The sequence below is a fragment of the Pogoniulus pusillus genome, chromosome Z (assembly GCF_015220805.1).
Source record: "Pogoniulus pusillus isolate bPogPus1 chromosome Z, bPogPus1.pri, whole genome shotgun sequence".
NCBI classification, from domain to species: domain Eukaryota; kingdom Metazoa; phylum Chordata; class Aves; order Piciformes; family Lybiidae; genus Pogoniulus; species Pogoniulus pusillus.
In genome coordinates, this window is record NC_087309.1 from 28,245,958 (window position 1) to 28,266,115 (window position 20,158).

At 44.8% G+C, this 20,158-nt stretch overlaps 1 protein-coding gene across 2 annotated transcripts; it reads right to left on the minus strand.

The window, feature by feature from the left end:
* Nucleotides 1-7,499: 7,499 nt before the first annotated feature.
* MARVELD2 (MARVEL domain containing 2) lies at nucleotides 7,500-15,076 on the minus strand. 2 transcript variants are annotated; one of them, XM_064176528.1, is made up of 6 exons: nucleotides 13,894-15,076; nucleotides 12,493-12,525; nucleotides 10,767-10,903; nucleotides 9,803-9,974; nucleotides 9,296-9,346; nucleotides 7,500-8,396 (listed from the first exon to the last, which is right to left on the minus strand). In XM_064176528.1, exons 1-6 carry the CDS (start codon nucleotides 14,977-14,979, stop codon nucleotides 8,280-8,282), a joined length of 1,596 nt encoding a protein of 531 aa, XP_064032598.1. In that variant the 5' UTR covers nucleotides 14,980-15,076; the 3' UTR covers nucleotides 7,500-8,279. The 2 variants fall into 2 exon arrangements, with proteins under 2 accessions (XP_064032598.1, XP_064032597.1); XM_064176527.1 differs by having other exon boundaries at nucleotides 10,767-10,906.
* Between the last annotated feature and the right edge of the window lie 5,082 nt (nucleotides 15,077-20,158).

The window sequence follows — 20,158 nt, forward strand, 5'->3', positions numbered from 1 at the left end:
ACTTGAGAAGAGGACGTGGTGGCAAAATAGATGAGATAGCTCTGGCTCCACGAGCATGAGGCAGCAGGGATCATACGGAAACAGATCTGTTAGATCTGCTACTAGAAAAAGCAGGATCGGAATAGTGAACCATCCAAACCTAACAAGATCTGAAATCTGCAGTGAAAACAATAAAGTTGTTTACATACAGCATATATATATTGCCTGTATGTAAATTCTGTGTGTTTCTAGAACAGAATGCTACCCACAGTAGCATAAAAGGAATGTTACTGTAACTATGCAATTGTAAGTAGAGAGGAAGAAGCCAAATGACATTTAAAGAGCACACTTTTTTTAAGGAATATTAGTGAATACGGAGTGTTGCAGGACCCTCCTAAACCTGCTGCATGGTAACAGAGAGGGACTGGTAGGAGGTGTGCTGCAGAGGGCCTGTAGGCCCAAAAATAGGCTTATTTATGCCTTACCTTGCCTGGACATGTGTTTCTGCCTAAACCAGAGGTAAGCACATAATGAGCACAAAGGGGCACAGCAGACCTGGTGCCATAAAGTCTGGCCTGCCCAGGGCCCCTGATAGTGTGAGCCCCCACACGCCCAGCTCATGCCTGCCTAGTGCTAGGCCCATGTGATCTCCATAGCTGGGAGGTCCAGGCCTGTGGTTTTTGCCCATTATGGTATTGTTTGGCTGACTGCCAACCTGATTGGCATTCCAGTGGCCAAGGGACCATCAATCTCGGCCCACATTCAATAAATAGGGGGTACACAGGTAAACGACATGCTCAGGACTCCCCCTATTGCTCATGTTCGGGCTCACTCGCTCATTATTAGACTTAGACTCGCCAGCACTGCTTCTTGCTTATGCCTGTATGTCTATTGGCTTTGCTGTTATTATGGAGACAGAACCTCTTATAGTCTCCCAGCCAGCTGTGCACACTTGCACACCACTGTGGTGAGTTATCAGGACCAGATCCTGTATTGCCTGCCTTTACCTACAGAGCTCAGACTCCCATGCAGCCGTGCACCCTGTTGCACGCCTGCTGCCTTATCATTGCCTGGCGTGCGCCACTGCTGCTGAGTTACCAGGAAGCAGACTCCACTTGTCTGCATGTGATCAGCCTGCTAGCCAGCGTGAGACCGTGCTGAGACAGCACGGTATTCTGCCTCTGCACCTGAGGTCCTGCCAACAGTCCCTGGACAGAGTGTCCAGAAGAACCAGAAGACAAGGGCAGGGATTGCATCCAATGCCAGGAGAACGAGGTCAGAGACTGCATCCTTTCCCCAGAAGCCGGGAAGATTCTCCTTTCCCCTCAAGTCGGGAGGATTCCAGCCTCAAAGTCCATGGGCAAAGACTCCCCTGAAGTAGTAATGGGCTGCGATGTAGCCCCAGAGGGTGATTGTTAATTAATAAGAATTTTAAGTAAATGTTTTGATGCCTCTAATTTGTACTGCCTCCTGCCATAGAGCAGAAAGAGCTTTCAGTCCACCTGCTGGGCAAATAGCAAATTGACCCCATGCGGTATTTGCTGCAGGGAAAAAACATCTCTCTTTGTTCATAGTTTGAAGTGTTTGCTAGTTATTAATAAATTATGGTTGGATATTAATCCTAGAATGTCTTTCATAACCATGTAGGATCCTTTTAGTATTAAAATACAGTGGTTGGGGGTGGTGAGAGTTCAGAATATTGAGTTTAATAAATATATATTTTTATAGAATACTATTTCGCACCAATACACTTCTTCCCTCCGCCACAATCGGCGTAGGCGGCAGAATACCCCTCCGCGACAAGGTGTAACAGTTGGAAGCCATCGCAGGCTTAGTGATCATGAAATAATAGCTTTTTGATTCTTGAAGAAGTAAGGAGGGGGTTTAACAGAACTGCCACCTTGGGCTTAGAATCATAGAATGGTCTGGGTTGGAAGGGACCTGCAAAAGTCCAGCCTCCCTGCAATAATCAAGGACATTCCACTAGGTCATGCTGCTCAGAGCCCTATCAAGCATCATCTTGAATATCTCCAAGGATGAGGCACCAACCATTTCCTTCGGAGACCTGTTCCAATGTTCCACTGCCTTTATGGTAAAGAACTTGTTCCTAACATCCAATCTAAATCTGCTCTTCTTTAGTTCGAAACCATTGCCCCTTGTCCTATCACCATAGGTCCTTGTAAACAGTTTCTCTCCATCTTCCTTGTAGGACCCCTCAAGGTACTGGAAGGCTGCTGTTAGGTCTCTCTGGAGCCTCCTCCTCTCCAGACTGAACAACCCCAGCTCCCTCAGTCTGTCCTTGTAGCAGAGGTGCTCCAACTCCCTGATTATTCCTGTGACCCTCCTCTGGACCCACTCCACCATGTCCTTTCTGTATTGAGACCTCCAGACTTGGACACAATACTCCATGTGAGGTCTCACCAGAGCTGAGCAAAGTGTCAAGTATCACCTCTCTGATCTGCTGGTAACACATCTTTTGACACAGTCCCAGGATGTGATTTGCCTTCCGGGCTGCAAGCTTACACTCTCTGCTCATGTCCAGCTTCTCGTCCATAAGTACCTACAAGTCCTTTTCTGCAGAGCTGCTTTATATCTCCTCATCCCCTAGTCTGTGTTTATAGTGAGGATTTTTCTAGCCCAGGTGAAGAACCCTGCACTTACTCTTATTGAACCTCATGAGGTTCATCGGGGCCCAGCTCTGCAGCTTGTCCAGGTCCCTCTGGATGGCATCCTGTCCCTCTGGTGTATTACACCAGAGTATATACACCAGTGTATAAACTTGCTGATGGTGCACTCGGTTTCACTGGCTATAGCATTGAAAACAATATTAAACAGCACAGATGCCAGTATGGGCCCCTGAGGGAGGATGAGCACTTGTCATTGCTCTCCATCTAGACTTCATGCCATTGAGCACTGCCTTCTGGATGCAATCATTCAGCCAATTCCTTATCCACTGAACAGTCCACCCATCAAACCCGTGTCTCCCCAACTTGTCAAATAGGATATTGTAGGATCTTGCAGAAGTCCAAACAGATCACATCCCTACATTGTCCCTCATCCACTGAGGTGGTAGTCACTTTGTCATAGAAAGCCAGGCTTGTCAGGTAGGATATGCATCTAGTAAAACCATGCTGGATGTCTTGAATCACCTCCCTTTCCTCCATGTGCCTTATCATGTCATCTAGGACATCTGTTTCATGACCTTCACAGACACAGAGGTGAGGATGACAGGTCACTGGCTCCATAGGGTAGACTTTGGCCTTTTCAGAAAACTGATTTGCAGTGTGCCTTGGGCAGCCGTCCTGAAGGACAAAGGAACTAAGGAAGACTGGGCACTCTTTGTCCTGGAGTCCTGTGTACTCCTAAATTCCTCTCCCTCTGTGGTTTGAATGGGAGAGGAAAAGGCACAAACAGACCTGTTTCCCTGCCCCTGCCCTGCAGGCGTGAGGAGGGGGAGCAAGGGGCCCTTCCGGCACAAGGGGTGCCCGTGCAGTGCCCGCGCTGGAATCGGGCTGTGACTGGCTGTGGTCTTCGCGCCTAGGAAGTGGTAACTCTGCTCTTTGTCTAGGAAGGGTATAAATATTGGGGAACTTCCGACCTTTCGGGTTCCCGTCTTAGAGATCTTGCCTGCCTGAGCGTTCCTGCCTGCCTGAGACTTCTCCCCTCGCCTCACCTGGCCTGGATAGATTGTGCAGCAGGAGCCCCTGGCGCTCTGCTCTAAAGGACTGCTTCACCCATTAACACCTGTTAAAGTTTTAACGACCCTCCTGCGGCTTCTGAAAGAGAACCCGAGAAGAGGAGCAGCAGTCCACCCTTTTCAGCCAGCCTGACCATGAGTTGTTTGTCTCAGCTTTATTATTAAGAAAAACGCTATAATTTAATAGCTAAAAGCCTTTTCCAACTTCTGACTTCCAAAATAGTCAAATTATCTATGGTATCCTGTAGATTTTCTCAAATGAACTGAGTCTGCTAATTAAAACTAAATTAATTTCTGTATATAGTTTTGGGGGCAGGTTTTCGGGAAAATAAAATAACTCTATTTTTATATAAAATTCCTGACTCAGCCACATTAATTCCCTGCCTTCATAACACTCTTCAAGAAGGAAGCACAGGAATATGCCATCCCCAAGTCCCAAAAGATGGACCATCAGGGAAGAAAACCAGCCTGTCTGAAAAGAGGGTTTTATCTGGAACTCAGAAACAAAATGAGTTTTTGGCTATTGCAAAAGGAGACAGGCCACTCAGGGCGACTGCAAAGATGCAGTGAAGCTAAACTGGAAGAAAACTAGGAGGGCCAAAGCCCAATAAAAGTTCAAGATAGCTGTTGCTGTAGAAGATAATTAAAGAAATGCCTCTGTAAATACATTAATAACAAAAAGAGGATCAGAGAGAATCTTCATCCTTTATTGGATGCAGGGGGAAACATGGATGAAGAAAAGGCTGAGGCACTTAATGCCTTCCTACTCTGTTGTTTTCTGGGTAGCCAGGCTATTGAGCTGGAAGGCAGAGATGGGGAACAGCAGCAGACCTCCACAATCCAAGAAGAAATGGTGATCCCGCTAGACATACAGAAGTCTATGGAACCATATGGGTTACACACCAGAATGCTGAAGGAATTGGTGGATGAGCTTACCAAGTCATTCTTCATTATTTAGCAGCAGTCCTGACTAAATGGGGTGGTCTCAAAGGACTGGGGATTAGAAAATGTGAAGGGCTGCAAGGAGGATCCAGAGAACTACATCCCTTTCAGTCTGACCTTGGTACCAAGGAAGGTCATGGAGCAAATCATCTTGAGTGTTGTAACAGAACCATCAGGCCCAGTCAGCACGGGTTCATGAAGGGCAGCTCCTGCTTAACAAAGCTCATCTTCTGCCATGATCGTGACCCACTTAGTGCATCCAAGGCAGAAGTTCAGCAATTCCTTTGATACTGTTCCTCACAGCATCCTCACGAAAAAGCTGGCTGCCCTCTACTGGATCAAACACTGGCAGGATGGCTGTGCCCAGAGAGAGGCAGTGAATGGAATTCTATCCAGTTAGCAGCCAGTCATTCTGTAAGCATCTCGGTGAGGATCAGATCAATAAAGCCAAAGATGCTTCTAGCTGATTTATCTGCAGCACAAGAATAACTTTGCTGGACACAGTGGAAGTGTGCCCAGTCAAGGTTCAACCTCTTGAATTACAGGAAGGTTGCCAAGTATCCATTTCTAAGGAGTGCCACTCTACAAGTGAAGACAATAAATGAGGAAGAAAGTATTTAAACAGTAATGATAGATCTTTAAATGGGGGAAGACTTCTGTATCCTTCAGCCTCTTGCATTTATCAGGAGGAATTTATAAATACAGGCAAATAGAGGATAAATTAAATTAGCCTTCAATTAAACCACACCTAGGAAAAACCAAGGTATTCTGAAGGAAAGCAGTGAAAGCTACAAAAGTTTGCAAAGTGAAGATTTGCATCTAGAAACTGAAACACTCCCAATTTTTATCTGCTGGTTTTATCTACTCCCATTAAATCACAGTCCAACATATAACACATCAAAATGGAAAAGTGGCTGCAATCTTGACAATTTTAAAAGAAGAAAAATTAGCCATCTTTCAGAATAATTTTATTGTTATGGCCACAAATTTCAATGCAGGATATACAATCACTTTGGAGACTGTGATTGTCCAAATGCTTCAAATCCCACCACAACTCTTAGATCAATCAATACAGGATAGCTGCCTCTATATTTCAAATCAGTTATCATTGCCATGATTAGCTGATACTGTCATAAGAGCTAGCCCACATGACTATGCAATACAAACTGTTAGTTGTGTTGTCTTATCTGGCCTGGACAAATGTAGACATTCACAAAGAGTATGCAGGTGTTTCCACAGTTATCTTGATCAAGGATATCCATCTGTTTATCAAGGTCAGAAAGTAATTTTCTTGATTTGTCAAGTCCAGTTTGAGAACTATTGTATACCTGGAAACTGTCAGTCTCTGGGACATTTCCTCTTCTAGATCTGTGGAGCCAGGCAGGCATTTTCTCAGAGGAAGGCTGAAGCATTAAAGTTCTTAATTACATATACTCTTTTATCTGAGGATCTATTAAGAGTGCAGACTCTGAATCTTCCAGATAAAACATCAGAGTCAGCTTCTTTTTAGCAACCATCAGATCTCTTTAAACTTGGACCAATCTCCTACCACTGATGCAATGCCCAGAACTCTCACATAGTAAAAAGAAGAGAAACCTGTATACAGAGAGGTCACTTAGACTGCATGGGCCTGGGCAAAGACCTCTCTACTAAAAGTATACAACACAACAGCTACAAAAGATTCAGCTCAGCCCCTTTATCAAGTGGAGAGGTTTCCTCTGAGAATGAACCAGAGAGGAGCACTTGCCATGAGAACAACAGACAGCACTGGCTGTTATCTGATTTCAGACTGATGAAAATACTGAGATGCCTTCCAAGTAGGTGAGACAGAAAGATTTCACACAAAGAGGTTTAAAGTTTTTAAATTCTCTCATGTGTTCCTATGGTGTCCTGTGTTATTTACTTCATCCACTAAAATTCTTGCCAGGAAGTGGCTCATAAAATTGGAATGTCAACTTTATCACTGTAAGAGGGTGTTTGTAGTCATCATCTCTAGGTATGAATGATCAGGTGTAACCAGGAACAGGTATAACTGCGAGGGTGAGATATACTAAGTGCATTTCCAGTACTAAGGAACAAGAGGTTTTACTACCATCCCTGTTCTAAATTGGAAACAGTTTTCCTGGTGTCATGCCTTTAAATTAAGGCAAAAGGTGAAACACTTTCTTTTAAAGAAAAAATGATAGCTAACAAAAATATGAAATAACCTTCATCACAGCACCTGTTTTTTTGGTAAAATGCTTTTATAAGGAACAGAGTAGTATGGCTACACTGGTGAGGTGGGTTTTTTCCCAAATTGAAACATATTTCAGAACAGACACATTGTAGTTGTAGAAAACTGTACAAAGAACCGATCAACACTTCCAGAAGTTTTTACTAAGTTACAAAACCACAAAGAGAAAATTTACTACTGGCTTATGAAAACATTGTATATACAAAGTTATCCCCAAGATAAAATGTAAAAATGTATCTCAAATTCATTCAGTTATGCTATGGAAAAAAACATGTTCAACCATTCATTACATTTTTTACCTGGCCTTATAAAGGATACTAGCTTATACTCTGAGAATTAATTATGTTGTACTTAACTCTCTCAATGCTAAGTCCATGAACTGCTGCCACTTACATAAAGGGTCCTGTTACTTGCTGCTGAAGAACTGTATTTTGCCTTTAGACTCTTGGATTCCTAATAATATGATCCAGAAAAGGCATGAAGAACACACTGGCTTATAGCAATACTAATAAAACACAAATGAGTCCGATCCTGCATTTCTGTTCCTTTAGGGTCATTCCCATGAGAGGAAAAAAAACAACCCCAAAAAACACCCAAAAACCATAACCACCGCAAACCAAGTAACAAAACCACAAAACTCACTTGCTGTCAACTATAGCTGTTTAAAGAGGAAGTTATTTTGTGTCTTGTTGGACAAAATTACAGGTGATTTCTGACATACAGCCAGGCATTTGGAAATACAATACATGAAAGCCTTGCTAAGTACATTTCTGACTTGCCAAAATTATTCAGTAGGCTGGATGTTAGGAGGAAGTTCCTCCCAGACAGTGATTTGTCACTGGAACTGGCTGCCCAGGGAGGGGGTGGAGTCGCCATCTCTGAAGGTGTTCAAGAAAAGACTGGATGAGGCACTATGCGACATGCTCTAGTTGATAGGCTAGGGCTGGGGGATAGGTTGGACTGGATGATCTTGGAGGTCTCTTCCAAGCTCGTTGATTCTATGACAATCATGCCACTAAACTTCATCTAGAAAGAACAGCTCAACTCTTTCCCACATCATTCAGATGTGATCCATAAACAGAATATGAAATTGTTAACAGCATTTCTGTGCAGGCATCTGACATGGCATTTAGAACTGCTTTCTCTGGAAGTTACCAAATGCAGTGTTATCAAATAAAGTATTTAAGAGACCAAGCTATGTAGTGCTTAAAAAAAGCAGCAAGTTAACAAAGGCTTTCCAAATTTCTCTGATTACATTGATTTAAACTGGATCTGAATAAGAAACCTACCAATAACGTACAACATGTAAATGACAAAGTGATTGAGGAATCCCCGTATGTGTTCTGTTCTGAGAGCAAATAAATAGTTTAAAATATGTGTAATCAATTTAAAAAAACAGAAAATAGCATCCACAATCTGAAGGTACAGCTAAGTTTCTACGTTCCAATTCATAATTTTATCATAGTCCTGAATTCGTTGTTTTATGTGAGAAAGCTTATTCTTTAGGTATTCACAACGCTCCTTTTTCTCCAGAAATGCAGGATCCTGCCAGAAGTACAAAAAAGCTTTTGTTAATATAATGCACTTAAAGATTTTTTCAAGAATAATCTCTTAGCGGTTATTTTCTTAAGGACTGTACATAAACACTATCCAGAAATCACACTCTTTTCCTTGTCCAGAGTTACTTATTTCTTGTTTCCTCTTCCTTCATGAAAGGCTGAAAACTGCTTTTATATGCTGTAAATAGATCAGGTTTTAAGCAGAAATCTGCAGACACAAATGCCATCCTGTTACATAATTTAGATTTTTTAAGTGGTACTTCTAATAAATCCCTCCCCTTTAAAAAAAAAAACAGAACAATGAATTTTAACAAGTATGGACACAAAATCTGAATTCCCTGAGGGAAAAAAAAAGGTATTTGTAATATATTATGTTTTTAATGGAACACAGGTACACATTTACTGACCTCATTTAAAAACAAGTAAAACTTCTTGGGTTAGCACTGAACGTTACCTTCTGAAAGTCTAAGTTTCATGTCACAAAGGAAACTTAAAAATTCTTTCCAAAGGTAAGGTTATGTTTTCTGTTGTTAACTTGACAGTATCAGCTAATTAATGGACAAACTGGACCATCCTAAACAATCGGTATTCTGAATGCAGAACATTCAGACATGGGACATACCCTCAGAAGATGGAAATGGTGTAGTTTTTTATTTTGATGTCCCACACCATTTCTGACTAATGGAGTAATTATTCTCAATGGTTACCACAAGTAGAGTGGGTCGTGTCCCTAACTCTGCCTAAGTTTTAAAACACAAAATACGCAAACTCCTGTAGTAGCTATGGGTACTGTGAGCTAATGAACTATAGGTGGTATCAGACACATTGGCTATTTACACTCTCCAACTCATTAGATTCACTAGTGAGGTAAAGCAGAACACTCACATTTTTCTTTTTCTTGTATTCCAGCAGAACTTTTGATATCCTCTCCTGTTCCTAATGAGAAAGACCACACATTTTTAGGCACTTTTCAGTGTACTCCATATCTTCATGTAAATTCTACAAAATACTCCTCCGAAGCAAAATTCTCACTGGATCAAATCTTTCCAGTTGTAACACTGGAGTTGTAAATATTTGACTTAAGAAATGTTGAAAGTGTATTAACCTTAACTCGCTAAAACTTGAAAGCTACTAGCATGAAAAAAACCAACCAAACAAAAAACCACACACAAACCAAAAAAAATCCACACCAACTCCCAAACAAGTAAGTATACAGCTTAACTGCAACTTAGTATGCTTCACTGATTACAGACCAAGAAATAACACCTCTGGGAAGACTATGTCTCCCACTACATCACCACCAACATTAAAAGACATCATGCCCCAGCTTGACAGTCACAATCTGCCCACCACCACACTTCATGTCCATGAGGCTGTTCTACAGGTACTTACATACAGACTTTCAGGATGGTGAGGAAGCTGTCTCAGCAATGCATCCAGCTCATCAAACTTTTTTAATACAGCATGAACTTCCACAGACAATTCTTTATACTCGGCAAACTGATCATTGAATACTGCTTTGTACCTGTCTCGCATTTCATTTGTTTGAATTGCTGGGTATTTCCTTAAAAAAGAAAAAACAAAACCAAAAACATTTTCAAGGACTAGTTTTAGACTAAGTACTTCAACAAATACATGGACCCTTCACCTTCACAGTGTACTTTTCCATTGGTTTTGAATCTTGTGACCTGATGAAACTTTGCAGGTAAGTAAAAACCCTGAAATCACAAAATCACTGAGGTTGGATGGGATCTCCAGAGGTCACTTGGTCCACACCCCTGCTCAAGCAAGGCCACCAAGAGCTGGTGGTGCAGAGCTGTGTCCAGACAGCTTCTAAATATCTCCATGGACAGAAACTCCGTCACATCTCTGGGAAACCCATGCCTGTAGGGAAAAGTATTCCGGTGGAACCTCCTTTGTTTCAGTTTGTGTCCCAACGTGTGCCAAACAGCATTAAAAATAATTAATGATCTCATATTTCAACACAGAAAGGCCCACCTATAGACGGTACAGGTTATAGATTTAGCACTTAAAGTACAAGAGCAATCGCATTTTAGAAGCTAAAAAGCTAAGTAATTTTCCATGCATTTTGCTTTTTAATAAATTGTCTGTGTGGTGGTCTTCTGTTCCTTTGACTTGCTATCATCCTGTTTTAACATTTGAAGCTCGAATGGGTTTTTTAAAAGAAAAATTCTTTACTGATTCTGTGCCACTGACACCAGACCCCATTCTATTTTTAACGTGAATTCAATAAACAATTACGAGTTCCCACAGCATGTGCATGCAGAGAAACCAGGAGTGAAAAGCAGGATTCGGGTATCCTCCATTAAGTTTGCTCACCAGTCTAGTCACTTACGCTAAGTAGTCCGGCATCACAATGGGTTTAGGAATGTGGCCTGCAGGTATATGACCATTAAGTAGTTCTGGTTTTCTCTCTTCTGACTTAAGCTGCCTGTAAGTAACCTCTTCTCTTGGTCCGTCATCGATATCATACTGCTTTAAAAAAAAAGTTCTTAATGACATCACTTTCACTTCAAATGCAATACATATAAACCACAAAATACCCAACTAATTTGAAGACAGGGAAACAAATCATATCTATTTCTTGCCACCCTCACAGTAACTAGAAAAGTAGTAGTTACGGTGATGTTTCTCAGTGTCCATGTTCAGTTTGTCAGCATTACCAGTGACAAATAAGATACTACTTGAGGCTTGAAATTGTCTATGACTTTAAAAAAAAAATTAAAAAGAAATTTCCTTGGATGTCCATCTAATTTGTGAATGAGTAACTATCAGTTCTCTAGAATTCCATTTTACCCTTGTTTACTGTTGATTCAGAAACAAAAGTACATGGAGTCCTGATGGAAGACATGAAAAAGGATCTTGATCCAATACTGAAGCAACAGAAGGAAGTGTTAGGAAATTTAGTTTCTCACAGGAAACATGTAACACTGAAAATAAATGCACCATGAATTCCTAAAGAATCCTTAATATCTGCTGTGAAGATCCTATGCAACCTCTGTAGTGCATAGAACTTCATCTTTGTGTGGCTGAAGATTGAAAGGGGCAAGAAGGTCTGTGGAACAGTCTCAGAGACACAGTAACACGACCTCACAAAGCACCCACTACTATGCTCACAACAGCTCCTCTCCTGATAAAGCAGGCAGCTAGAAGGTAAGAGAGCTTCCAGAAACTTTCAGCACATTAGCAAGCCGCTGTTCCAGTCACATCTACCACACTTGTGATTCATGCTACAGAACGTGACGCTTCATAGATGAGGATACCAGCACAGGCAGTCACTAGATTTCCTATCAACAGTAAACTTTATAACCTAGTGTGGTTGTTTGGGTGCTACCCGCCCCCCCCACACTTCGGAAATCACCCAGATTAGACTCAGACGGCTCTGGAAATTGAATGAAGCTTATTATTTACCACTTAGCACAATACACAAGCAGATATTTACAGTATATACAGTTATATACAGAAATATACAGGCTAAAAGGTAATACAGAAACACAATAGCCCTCCCAGAAACCTGAGTCCCCAGCAGGGGCTTCCAACCGCCCTTCCACCTTCTCCCACCCCTCTACCTTACCCCAGACGTTGGCTTGTGCCCCAAGGAAGAATGGAGGGTCGGACAGGTGGTTAGGAAGTAGGTGGATAAATGAGAGATACGAAGGGTGAGGTTAGAGAGAAATGCTGCACAAAGGCCAGGCTGTGCCCGAACTGCCTAATGCCTTACCTATGTTTATACTCTTGTATATAATACATCTCAGCAAGCCTATGAGTGAAGTAGACATCACCATTGTTTCTCTTTCACAGCCTGTGATCTAATCCTTCTCACGAAAACATTCTAGCTAGCTTCAAAGTAGCACACCTAGTCCACGCAGTAACTTCACTACAAGCTTATTCCAAACCCCCTGGCTAGGAGACTGCTGTTTGGACCTTGCTAAAGCACTGAACCTAAAATTTTCCAGGGCAAAGGAGTAAATAAATAGACAGGTCAATCAAAATAGTCACAAGAAAAGGACAAGACACTTGGAAATACAATTAAAAAGGAAAAAAAATATCCCATTTCCTACCTTCTTTTCTGGAAAAGAGGTCTGTGTTTTCATCTACCAAAAAAAAAACAGAAAGAAATGTAAGTTTTGTTTTAAGCAAGAACAGCCTGCAAAATCTCAGGCTCTTAAAACTACATTTATATTTAGGTATGAAGCCATTTAGTATAAGTAGCATTTTCAGATCAACTGATTTAAAAACTGTTTAATAATGACAGAATCAAATTAAAAAAGCCACCCAACTCCTGGAATAACAATGCTCTTGCAGAGCACGGCTGTTAAAGCACAGCTTGCAGGAAATGCTCTATCTGCTCACCAGTCTCCTATAGTATTTCACATTCCAGCCCCTATTAACTCGCTCTGCAGCCCAATTCATTGCCTAGAAAACACGACGGTGAGCTAACAGCAGCTCAACCAGCAGCCGTTTTGCACAACACCTTCTAAAGCTTAACCTACATTACACAAGTATTCCCTTTAGGAATACTAGAATCATAGACGGGTTTAGGTTGGGAAAATAACCTGAATAAGAGAACACTGATAGTAATGGGGAAGAGTGACTAAGTGTCTGTGTAATACTAGCCCTCTTCTATTACAATCACTTATGCCTAACGTAGAGAGGGAACAGGCTTCCCATGCATTAACTTCTATCCTACATCAATTTTAACTAATTATATTAAAGGAGTTGGGGTTTTTTGATGGTGTTTTCACATGAAGGGAGTTTTACACGAACAACTTCCAATTTTCTACTTGAGAGTGACTGTTTATCATTAATTACGTGAGTACTGAATGCTTCCAGTAAGGGCAGAGCCAGCAACACTGCAAAGTACTTGACGTGCAAAAGATGAAGCTGACCGAGATCCAAAAACCAGAATCTAGCGAACTCTGTTATTTCTAATTTCTCGATAACTATTGTAAAGAAGAGTTAAAAGTCATAAAGAAGCGGCTTAGTTGTGCTTGCCAAGTAAAAATCAGTATTTCATGTTCTCGTAATTCACACTAGCACCTGACGTCTTCAGGTGAGTGCTATGTGTTTTTAAGCCTAGCCTCGCTGAACAAGTAGCGAGGATATTTCTTATCTCTTCCTTTGTTTGGAAAATGCATGCCAGGAAGTACTTGATCAGGTGACACTGAAGAGAGCTGAACAAGAACAAAACCAGCTTCTCACCAAACTGAATGTAAGAAACAAACAATAAAAATAGTATTTTTTTTTAAAGAGCCCAAAAATTTGGCTCAGCCACCTTCGAAACGCATTTCATTTGGTGACCACAAACACTGTGAAGACCGGTGAGAGTTCACACTCAAAAAGGGTACAGACCTGCTGTTGAGAAGACACCTGATAGGACTTCAGTCTATGGTATAGAGCTCTCACAGCTGCTCCCCACCACGCCACGCCTGTTAGACACAAACCGACAACCGACGCCTTACCTCCTGTTCCATCAATTCCCTGTGCTTCCTGGCCTCCTCATGCCTCCACAACTTCAGAGAAACCACCGCACTGATTAGGTAGACGATCACCGTGACAAACAAGAAGATGATGGCTGCTGTCTGACCTCCCTCCACACGGCAAAATGACGCATTTATTGGCGTCTTAAACAACTGGTAATAGCAAAGGCCGCCTCGGTTGGTATCGTTGACGTACACGATGGCAGCCGACATGTACAGAAGGAACATCGCCAGGTTAATCCCAAACTCGGTGAGGGGCCACCAGTTGGAGTCAAGGAGGATAGTCCGATAGTACATGGACATGCCCAGCGCCAGCAGCACGATGGTGATCACCCAAGACGTCCCTGCTGCCACCAAGACGAAGGGCGTTTTAGGCCCGCTGTAGGAGTACCCTCCGTAGGCACTGCCCGCCCCGTAGGCGTAGGGCTGCGCATACCCGAACATGTTGTACCACTCGTTGTCCTTGTGAATGTAGGCCGTGACACAGGCGAAGACGGCAGCACCCAGCAGTAGCTCGGCCGCGCCAAGCAGCCGGAGTAGACCGGCCCAGGACTTCATGTAGCCGTACCGGCGGTGGTAGTCCTCCGCCCGCTCGCTGTACGTCCGGCCGGTGGCAGCGCCACGCTCCAGCGAGCCCAAGGGCTCCCCGGGCAGCATGGCCTCTGCCTCCTTCCGCGAGTTGTAGCTCCCGCCCGACCCGCCGTACGGATCGTTGTAAGAGCCGGGCACCGAACGGGGCTGCGGCCGCAGAGGGCGCGGGGAGGCCGGCGGCGAGCATTCGATCCCCTCCGACACGTACCTGATGTCGGAGGCCGTGCTGTCCCAGCTGGAGCCGTGGTTACGTCTCCCCTTGAAGAAGTTCTTCCACGAGTCCGGGATAAACCGCCGGACCGGCTTGAGCTCGGCCGGCCCGCTGGGGCCGGGGCTGCCCGCCACAGGGTGGACGTCGGGACCGAAAGGGGGCTGCAGGGGTAGTGGGGGAGGCGGCAGCGGGGAGCCCCGGCTGGCCCCATGGGACGGCAAAGACCTGGCGGACCGCCCGCCCTCCGTGCCGCCACTCCTCGACATGGCCGGCGCTGGGCCTGCGGCGCTCCCTCAGCCGCCTCAGCTCACTCGACGGGAGGGACCTGCCGAGAGTCCGAAGGGCGGCCGCACAGCCGGGAGGAAAGGGACGATCCCGCCTGAATAGTGCGGGGGTGGGGCACGTCCCGTGGGGCTCCTCCTGGGCCGCCCTGCGCACCTGCACCCGCGGCGCGACAGCGACCTCACCTGCGGCGGACGAGCGGCCTGCGCCCGGTAGGGCGGGACCTCCGCGCCGCGCCGCCTTGGTGGCCTCACCTGCGACGGCTCGGCGATCAACGTCCGGGGAAGCGAGAGCCAGCGGCCGGCCTTTCCGGGCTGGCACTGCGCGAAGCGGCCACTTTCCGGGTACTCTGGCCCGGCGGGGAGCGGGATCGCAGCCTGTCCCGCCGGTGACCCCTCACCGGGTGAGGACTTGCTCACGGATCGGTGTTGCGCCGGCCCAGCCACTGAGGCACGTAACCGAGAGATCTTCTCGGACAAAAGAAAACCACTTTGCTTGTCCTCGACAAACACGGACTTAACCCACACAGCACAGCTACGGATCACGGAGAAAACAGCTCCTCCAGAGTGCAAAGGACGTAGAATACATTGGGTTGGGGGGGACCTCTAGAGGTCCGGAAGGCTGGTGAAAGACCCAGAGAACAAAGCTTAGGAGGCGCGGCTGAAGTCACTGGGATTGTTTAGTCTGGAGAAGAGGAAGCTGAGGATAGACCTCATCTCTCTACAGTTACCTCAAAGGAGGTTGTACTGAGGTGAATGTTGATCTCTTCTCCCTAGTATCAGGTGATGCAACGTGAGGAAATTGCCTGAAACTGACAGGGGAGGTTTAGATTGGATATTGGACAAAAGTTGTTTGCTGAAAAAGTGTTCAGACTGTGCAGTGCGTTGCCTAGGGAGGTCACCATCCCTGAAGATGTTCCAGAAATGTGTGGATGTGGCACTTGAGGATATGTTTTAGTGGCCATCACGGTGTTACGTTGATGGTCGGACCCAATGATTTTAGAGGTCTTTTCCAACTAAAGTCTGTGATTCTATGATTCATCTAGTCCAACCCCACTGCAGCAGCCAAGAACACCCCTGATTAGATCAGGTTGTTCAGAGTGTCTACAGGATGTGGCCTCCACCACCTACCTGGGCAACCTGTCCCAGTATTCCACTACTGTCATTGTAAGGAACTTCCTCCTCATGTCCAGTCTAAATCTACCCTTCTCATGTTTAAAAACATTGTTCCTTGTTCTAGTGCTACAAGCCCTTGCAAACAGTCCCTACCCATCTTTCTTACAGGCCCCCTTCATGTACTGAAAGGCTGCTACAAGGTCTCCCAGAAACCTTCTCCAGGCTGAACAACCCAAACTCTGAGCCTGTGTTTATAGCAGAGGATCATTTTTGTTGCCCACCTCTGGACCTGCTCTGTCAGGTCCATTACCTCCTTGTGTTGAGGGCCCCAAAGCTGGCTGAACACAGTACTCCATGTGAGGCCTCAGCAGAGAAGAGTGGCAGAGTCATCTCTCTCAATCTGCTGGCCACACTTTTGATGGAGCCTAAGATGCAGTTTCCCTTCTGGGCTGCAAGTGAGCATCGTTTGCTTATGTCCAGATTTTTGTCCACCTGTACTCCAGAGTCTGTTTCTGTAGGGCTGCTCTCAGTCACATCAGCTGCCAGCCTGTATGGATCATGAGGACTGTCCTGACTCAGGTGCAGAACTTTGTGCTCGGCCTTGGTGAACCTCATGAGGCCCACTTCTCTAGTTCTCCACTTCACCTGGGCCCACCTCTTCAATTTGTCTGGGTTGTTCTAAATGACATTCTGTAGCTCTGGCATATTGACCACACCATTTGACTTGGTGTTGTCTGCACGTTTGCTGAGGATGTATTTGATCCACTGTTTATATCACTGATAAAGATTACAGCACTGGTCCCAATACAGACCCCTGAGGGACCCATATGTGAGAGCCAAACTTTCTATTATCTCAAGGTGTGGCCATACCTGGTCTGAATAAATGGTATGTTTTTTGATGGCATGATGGCTCCCAATGGTAGGTGCTTGAATCACAGAACATTAAGGGTCGAAAGGGACCTCGAAAGATCATCCAGACCAACTTCCCTGCCAAAGCAGGATCACCTAGAGTAGGTCACACAGGAACATGTCCAGGCAGATTTGTTAACGTCTCCAGAGAAGGAGACTCCACAACCTCCCTGAGTAGCCTGTTCCAGTGTTCTGTCACTATCACAGCGAAAAATATTTCCTTATGTTCATGTGGAACCTCCTGTGCTCCATCTTGCACCCACTGCCCCTTATCATATCATTGGACACTGGACTGAGAAGAGCCTTCCCATTCATGAGGTTCAACAAGACCAAGTGCAGTGTCATGCATCTGGGTCAGGGCAATCCCAAGCACAAATACAGGCTGGGCAGTGACTGGCTGGAGGGCAGCCCTAAGGTAAGAGACCTGGGGGTGCTGGTGAACAAGAGGTTCAATATGAGCCAGCAGTGTGCACTTGCAGCCTGGAGTGCCAACCAGATCATGCGCTGCATCAGGAGAAGTGTAGCCAGCAGAACAAGGGAGGTAATTCTCCCCCTCTACTCCACTCTGGTGAGACCCCACCTGAAGTACTGTATCCACTTCTGGAGCCCCTATTACAAGAAGGATGTGGACATGCTGGAGCGTGTCCAGAGAAGGGCCACTGCATTGATCAGAGGGCTGGAGCACCTCTGCCATGAGGACAGACTGAAAGAGTTGGGGCTCCACAGTGACCTTATTGTGGTCTTTCCATATCTGAAGGGAGCCTATAAAAAAGCTGGGGAAGGACTTTTCAGGATATCAGGGAGTGACAGGACTAGGGGGAATGGAGCAAAGCTGGAGATGGGTAGGTTCAGGCTGCACAGGAGGAGGTTGTTCAGAATGAAAGTGGTGAGACCCTGGAATGAGGGTCTCATTACCCAGGGAGGTGGTTGAGGCCCCATCCCTGGAGTTAAGGTCAGGCTGTATGGGGCTCTGAGCAGTCTAGAGGAGGGTGTCCCTGAGCATGGCAGGAGAATTTGAACTAGATGATCCTTGTGGTCCCTTCAACCCTGGCTGATTTTATGATTCTATGATTTAAGAGTCTCTCCATGAACAGCCTAGTTTGGAACCACTCCCCTCTCCCATTAAGCTTGCTCTCCTTTTTTAGCCCCACCTCAAGAATGGTTTACTGGCACATCTTCCAAAAGGGAAGGTGTGGCCATTTGAGCTGATCCTCTAGCTCAGACATAGGGGAGAGATGAACATTCCATCTCTCCCCTATGTCTGAGCTAGAGGATCAGCTCAAACGGCCACAGAAGGGAAGGCTTGGAAGTACTGGACAGTACCTTTCCAAGTGGACTCAAGGGACTGTATTGTAACAGAGAGTGAGGGAAGTGCCCAAGTAGTGTAACTGGGAGCAAACCAAAGAATCACTAATAGAAGTGCCTTTATCGGGTGACAGACCAAGAGGAAATGGCCTGAAGTTGTGCAAGGGGAGGTTAATGTTGGATCTTAGGAAAAAATTCTTTCCTGAAAGAGTGGTCAGTCATTGGAGCAGGCTACCCAGGGAGATGGTAGAGTCACCATTGCTGAAGAGTCATCATTGCTGAAGAAATGTGCACATGGCAGTTTGGGATGTTGATGGTTGGACTCAATCTTAGAAGTTTTTTCCAGCTGAAGCAATTTTGTGGTTCTGTATACAGTTATAAAACCGTACACCGGTTTTAACGGCTACACAGAGTGACTTTGGAGAGTGAAATAGGTAGCAAGTGAATGGAGAGCCAGCATGGCAGTGGGGAAAATGGGAGCAGATTTTGAGCACACACTAATCATATTAGTGGGATGAGTACCTGCACATCAGGATAGGGAATGCTCATCTCATGTGTGGGACATTTGGGTTGACTCAACTGACAACTGGCAAAACTTTGCCCTTCTGGAATATCTCTGCATAAACTGTGGGCATTCAGGAATTAAAGATCTTTTAAAGGAAGCATGGAGTTGTGTGTGGCCTGTCTCCTGAGGGCTGTGTAGTACAGTTATTTTGGCCTGTGAACAATGTCATATGTGCTTAGAAAACTATCCCCTAATGGACCCCCCTCTGCATTTGTGAACAAATAAGGGAAATATGGGAACAAATATGGGAAACTTGGCAAACTGACAATACTGAACCCGTTCAGAAGTCTGAGAGAAAACAATACATGCTTGTGGGGGTGTGTCACAGATTGAGTTGAGCCTGCTGCTGTTACTCATATCATGTTACAGGTATGCTAGCTTCAAAAATGAAACTACTGGCTGGAGAAGAATACTGTGGTTCTTGAAGTTCAGATTGTAATATGGAATGCTTTCTGTTGTGATTGATGCTTTTGGATTCCGGGTGTTTTGGATGTTGTTTTTTCTCCGTGGATGGTGGTGGGACAAAGGGATGGGGGAGTAATTTCCTGGGTTGGGCTTTTGTCTCATTTGCTTCTGCTTGCTGCTGCTATATGCTGTACTTTTTTCTGCAAATAGGCTAAGGTCACTGCATTTTGTACCATGTCTTTCTGATTTTATTTGGTAAACTCCATTCTTACCTCACTGTTTTGGTCTCAGTCCTGAGTTTTTGTGTGTTACTCTTCCCTCACTTCTGAGTTGGAAAAATAGAAATAGACAGGTTAACCTACTGGTTTGGTTTGACCCACTTTGTTCTGATGTAAACCACTACAAGGTGGAAGTAGTACAAGGACTTACCCAAGCTGATGTGGTATCCCATGCCACTGGCAAAAGCACAGTAAAAGGATTAAAAATGTGGTTTAGTTGCTTCCCCAAACCACTCTCAATTCAATCAGGCAATGGCAGTCATTTCACAGTGTCTGTAGCTCAGGATTGGGCAAAGTCTGAAGGAGTGAAATGGGTATTCCATACCTCGTATTACCTACAGGCAAATGGGATAGTGGAAAGAATGAGTGGCCTTTTAAAGTGATTTGTGAAACCTCTTGATTCAGGATGGGCAAATCAACTTTGGGATGCAGTAACTAAGATTAATGACCAATGAGGGGTAAGTGGATGCCCCTATCTGAGTGGTTTTTGCACTCAAGCCCTTTCCCTTATTTCTAGCCCCAAACAGATGTGCAAGGCATCCAGCATAGTGGCACATCAAATGAGACAACCTGTTTTGGTTGAACT

What these genes read in the sequence shown, in the direction of transcription:
- MARVELD2 (XM_064176527.1), bottom strand. Translation starts at nt 14,979, where the DNA reads ATGTCGAGGAGTGGCGGCACGGAGGGCGGGCGGTCCGCCAGGTCTTTG. An exon ending in GGGAATTGATGGAACAGGAG is followed by an intron (nt 12,526 to 13,893) that starts GTAAGGCGTCGG and finishes TTTTTTTGGTAG; the next exon opens with ATGAAAACACAGACCTCTTT. An exon ending in CCTCTTTTCCAGAAAAGAAG is followed by an intron (nt 10,907 to 12,492) that starts GTAGGAAATGGG and finishes TTTTTTTTAAAG; the next exon opens with CAGTATGATATCGATGACGG.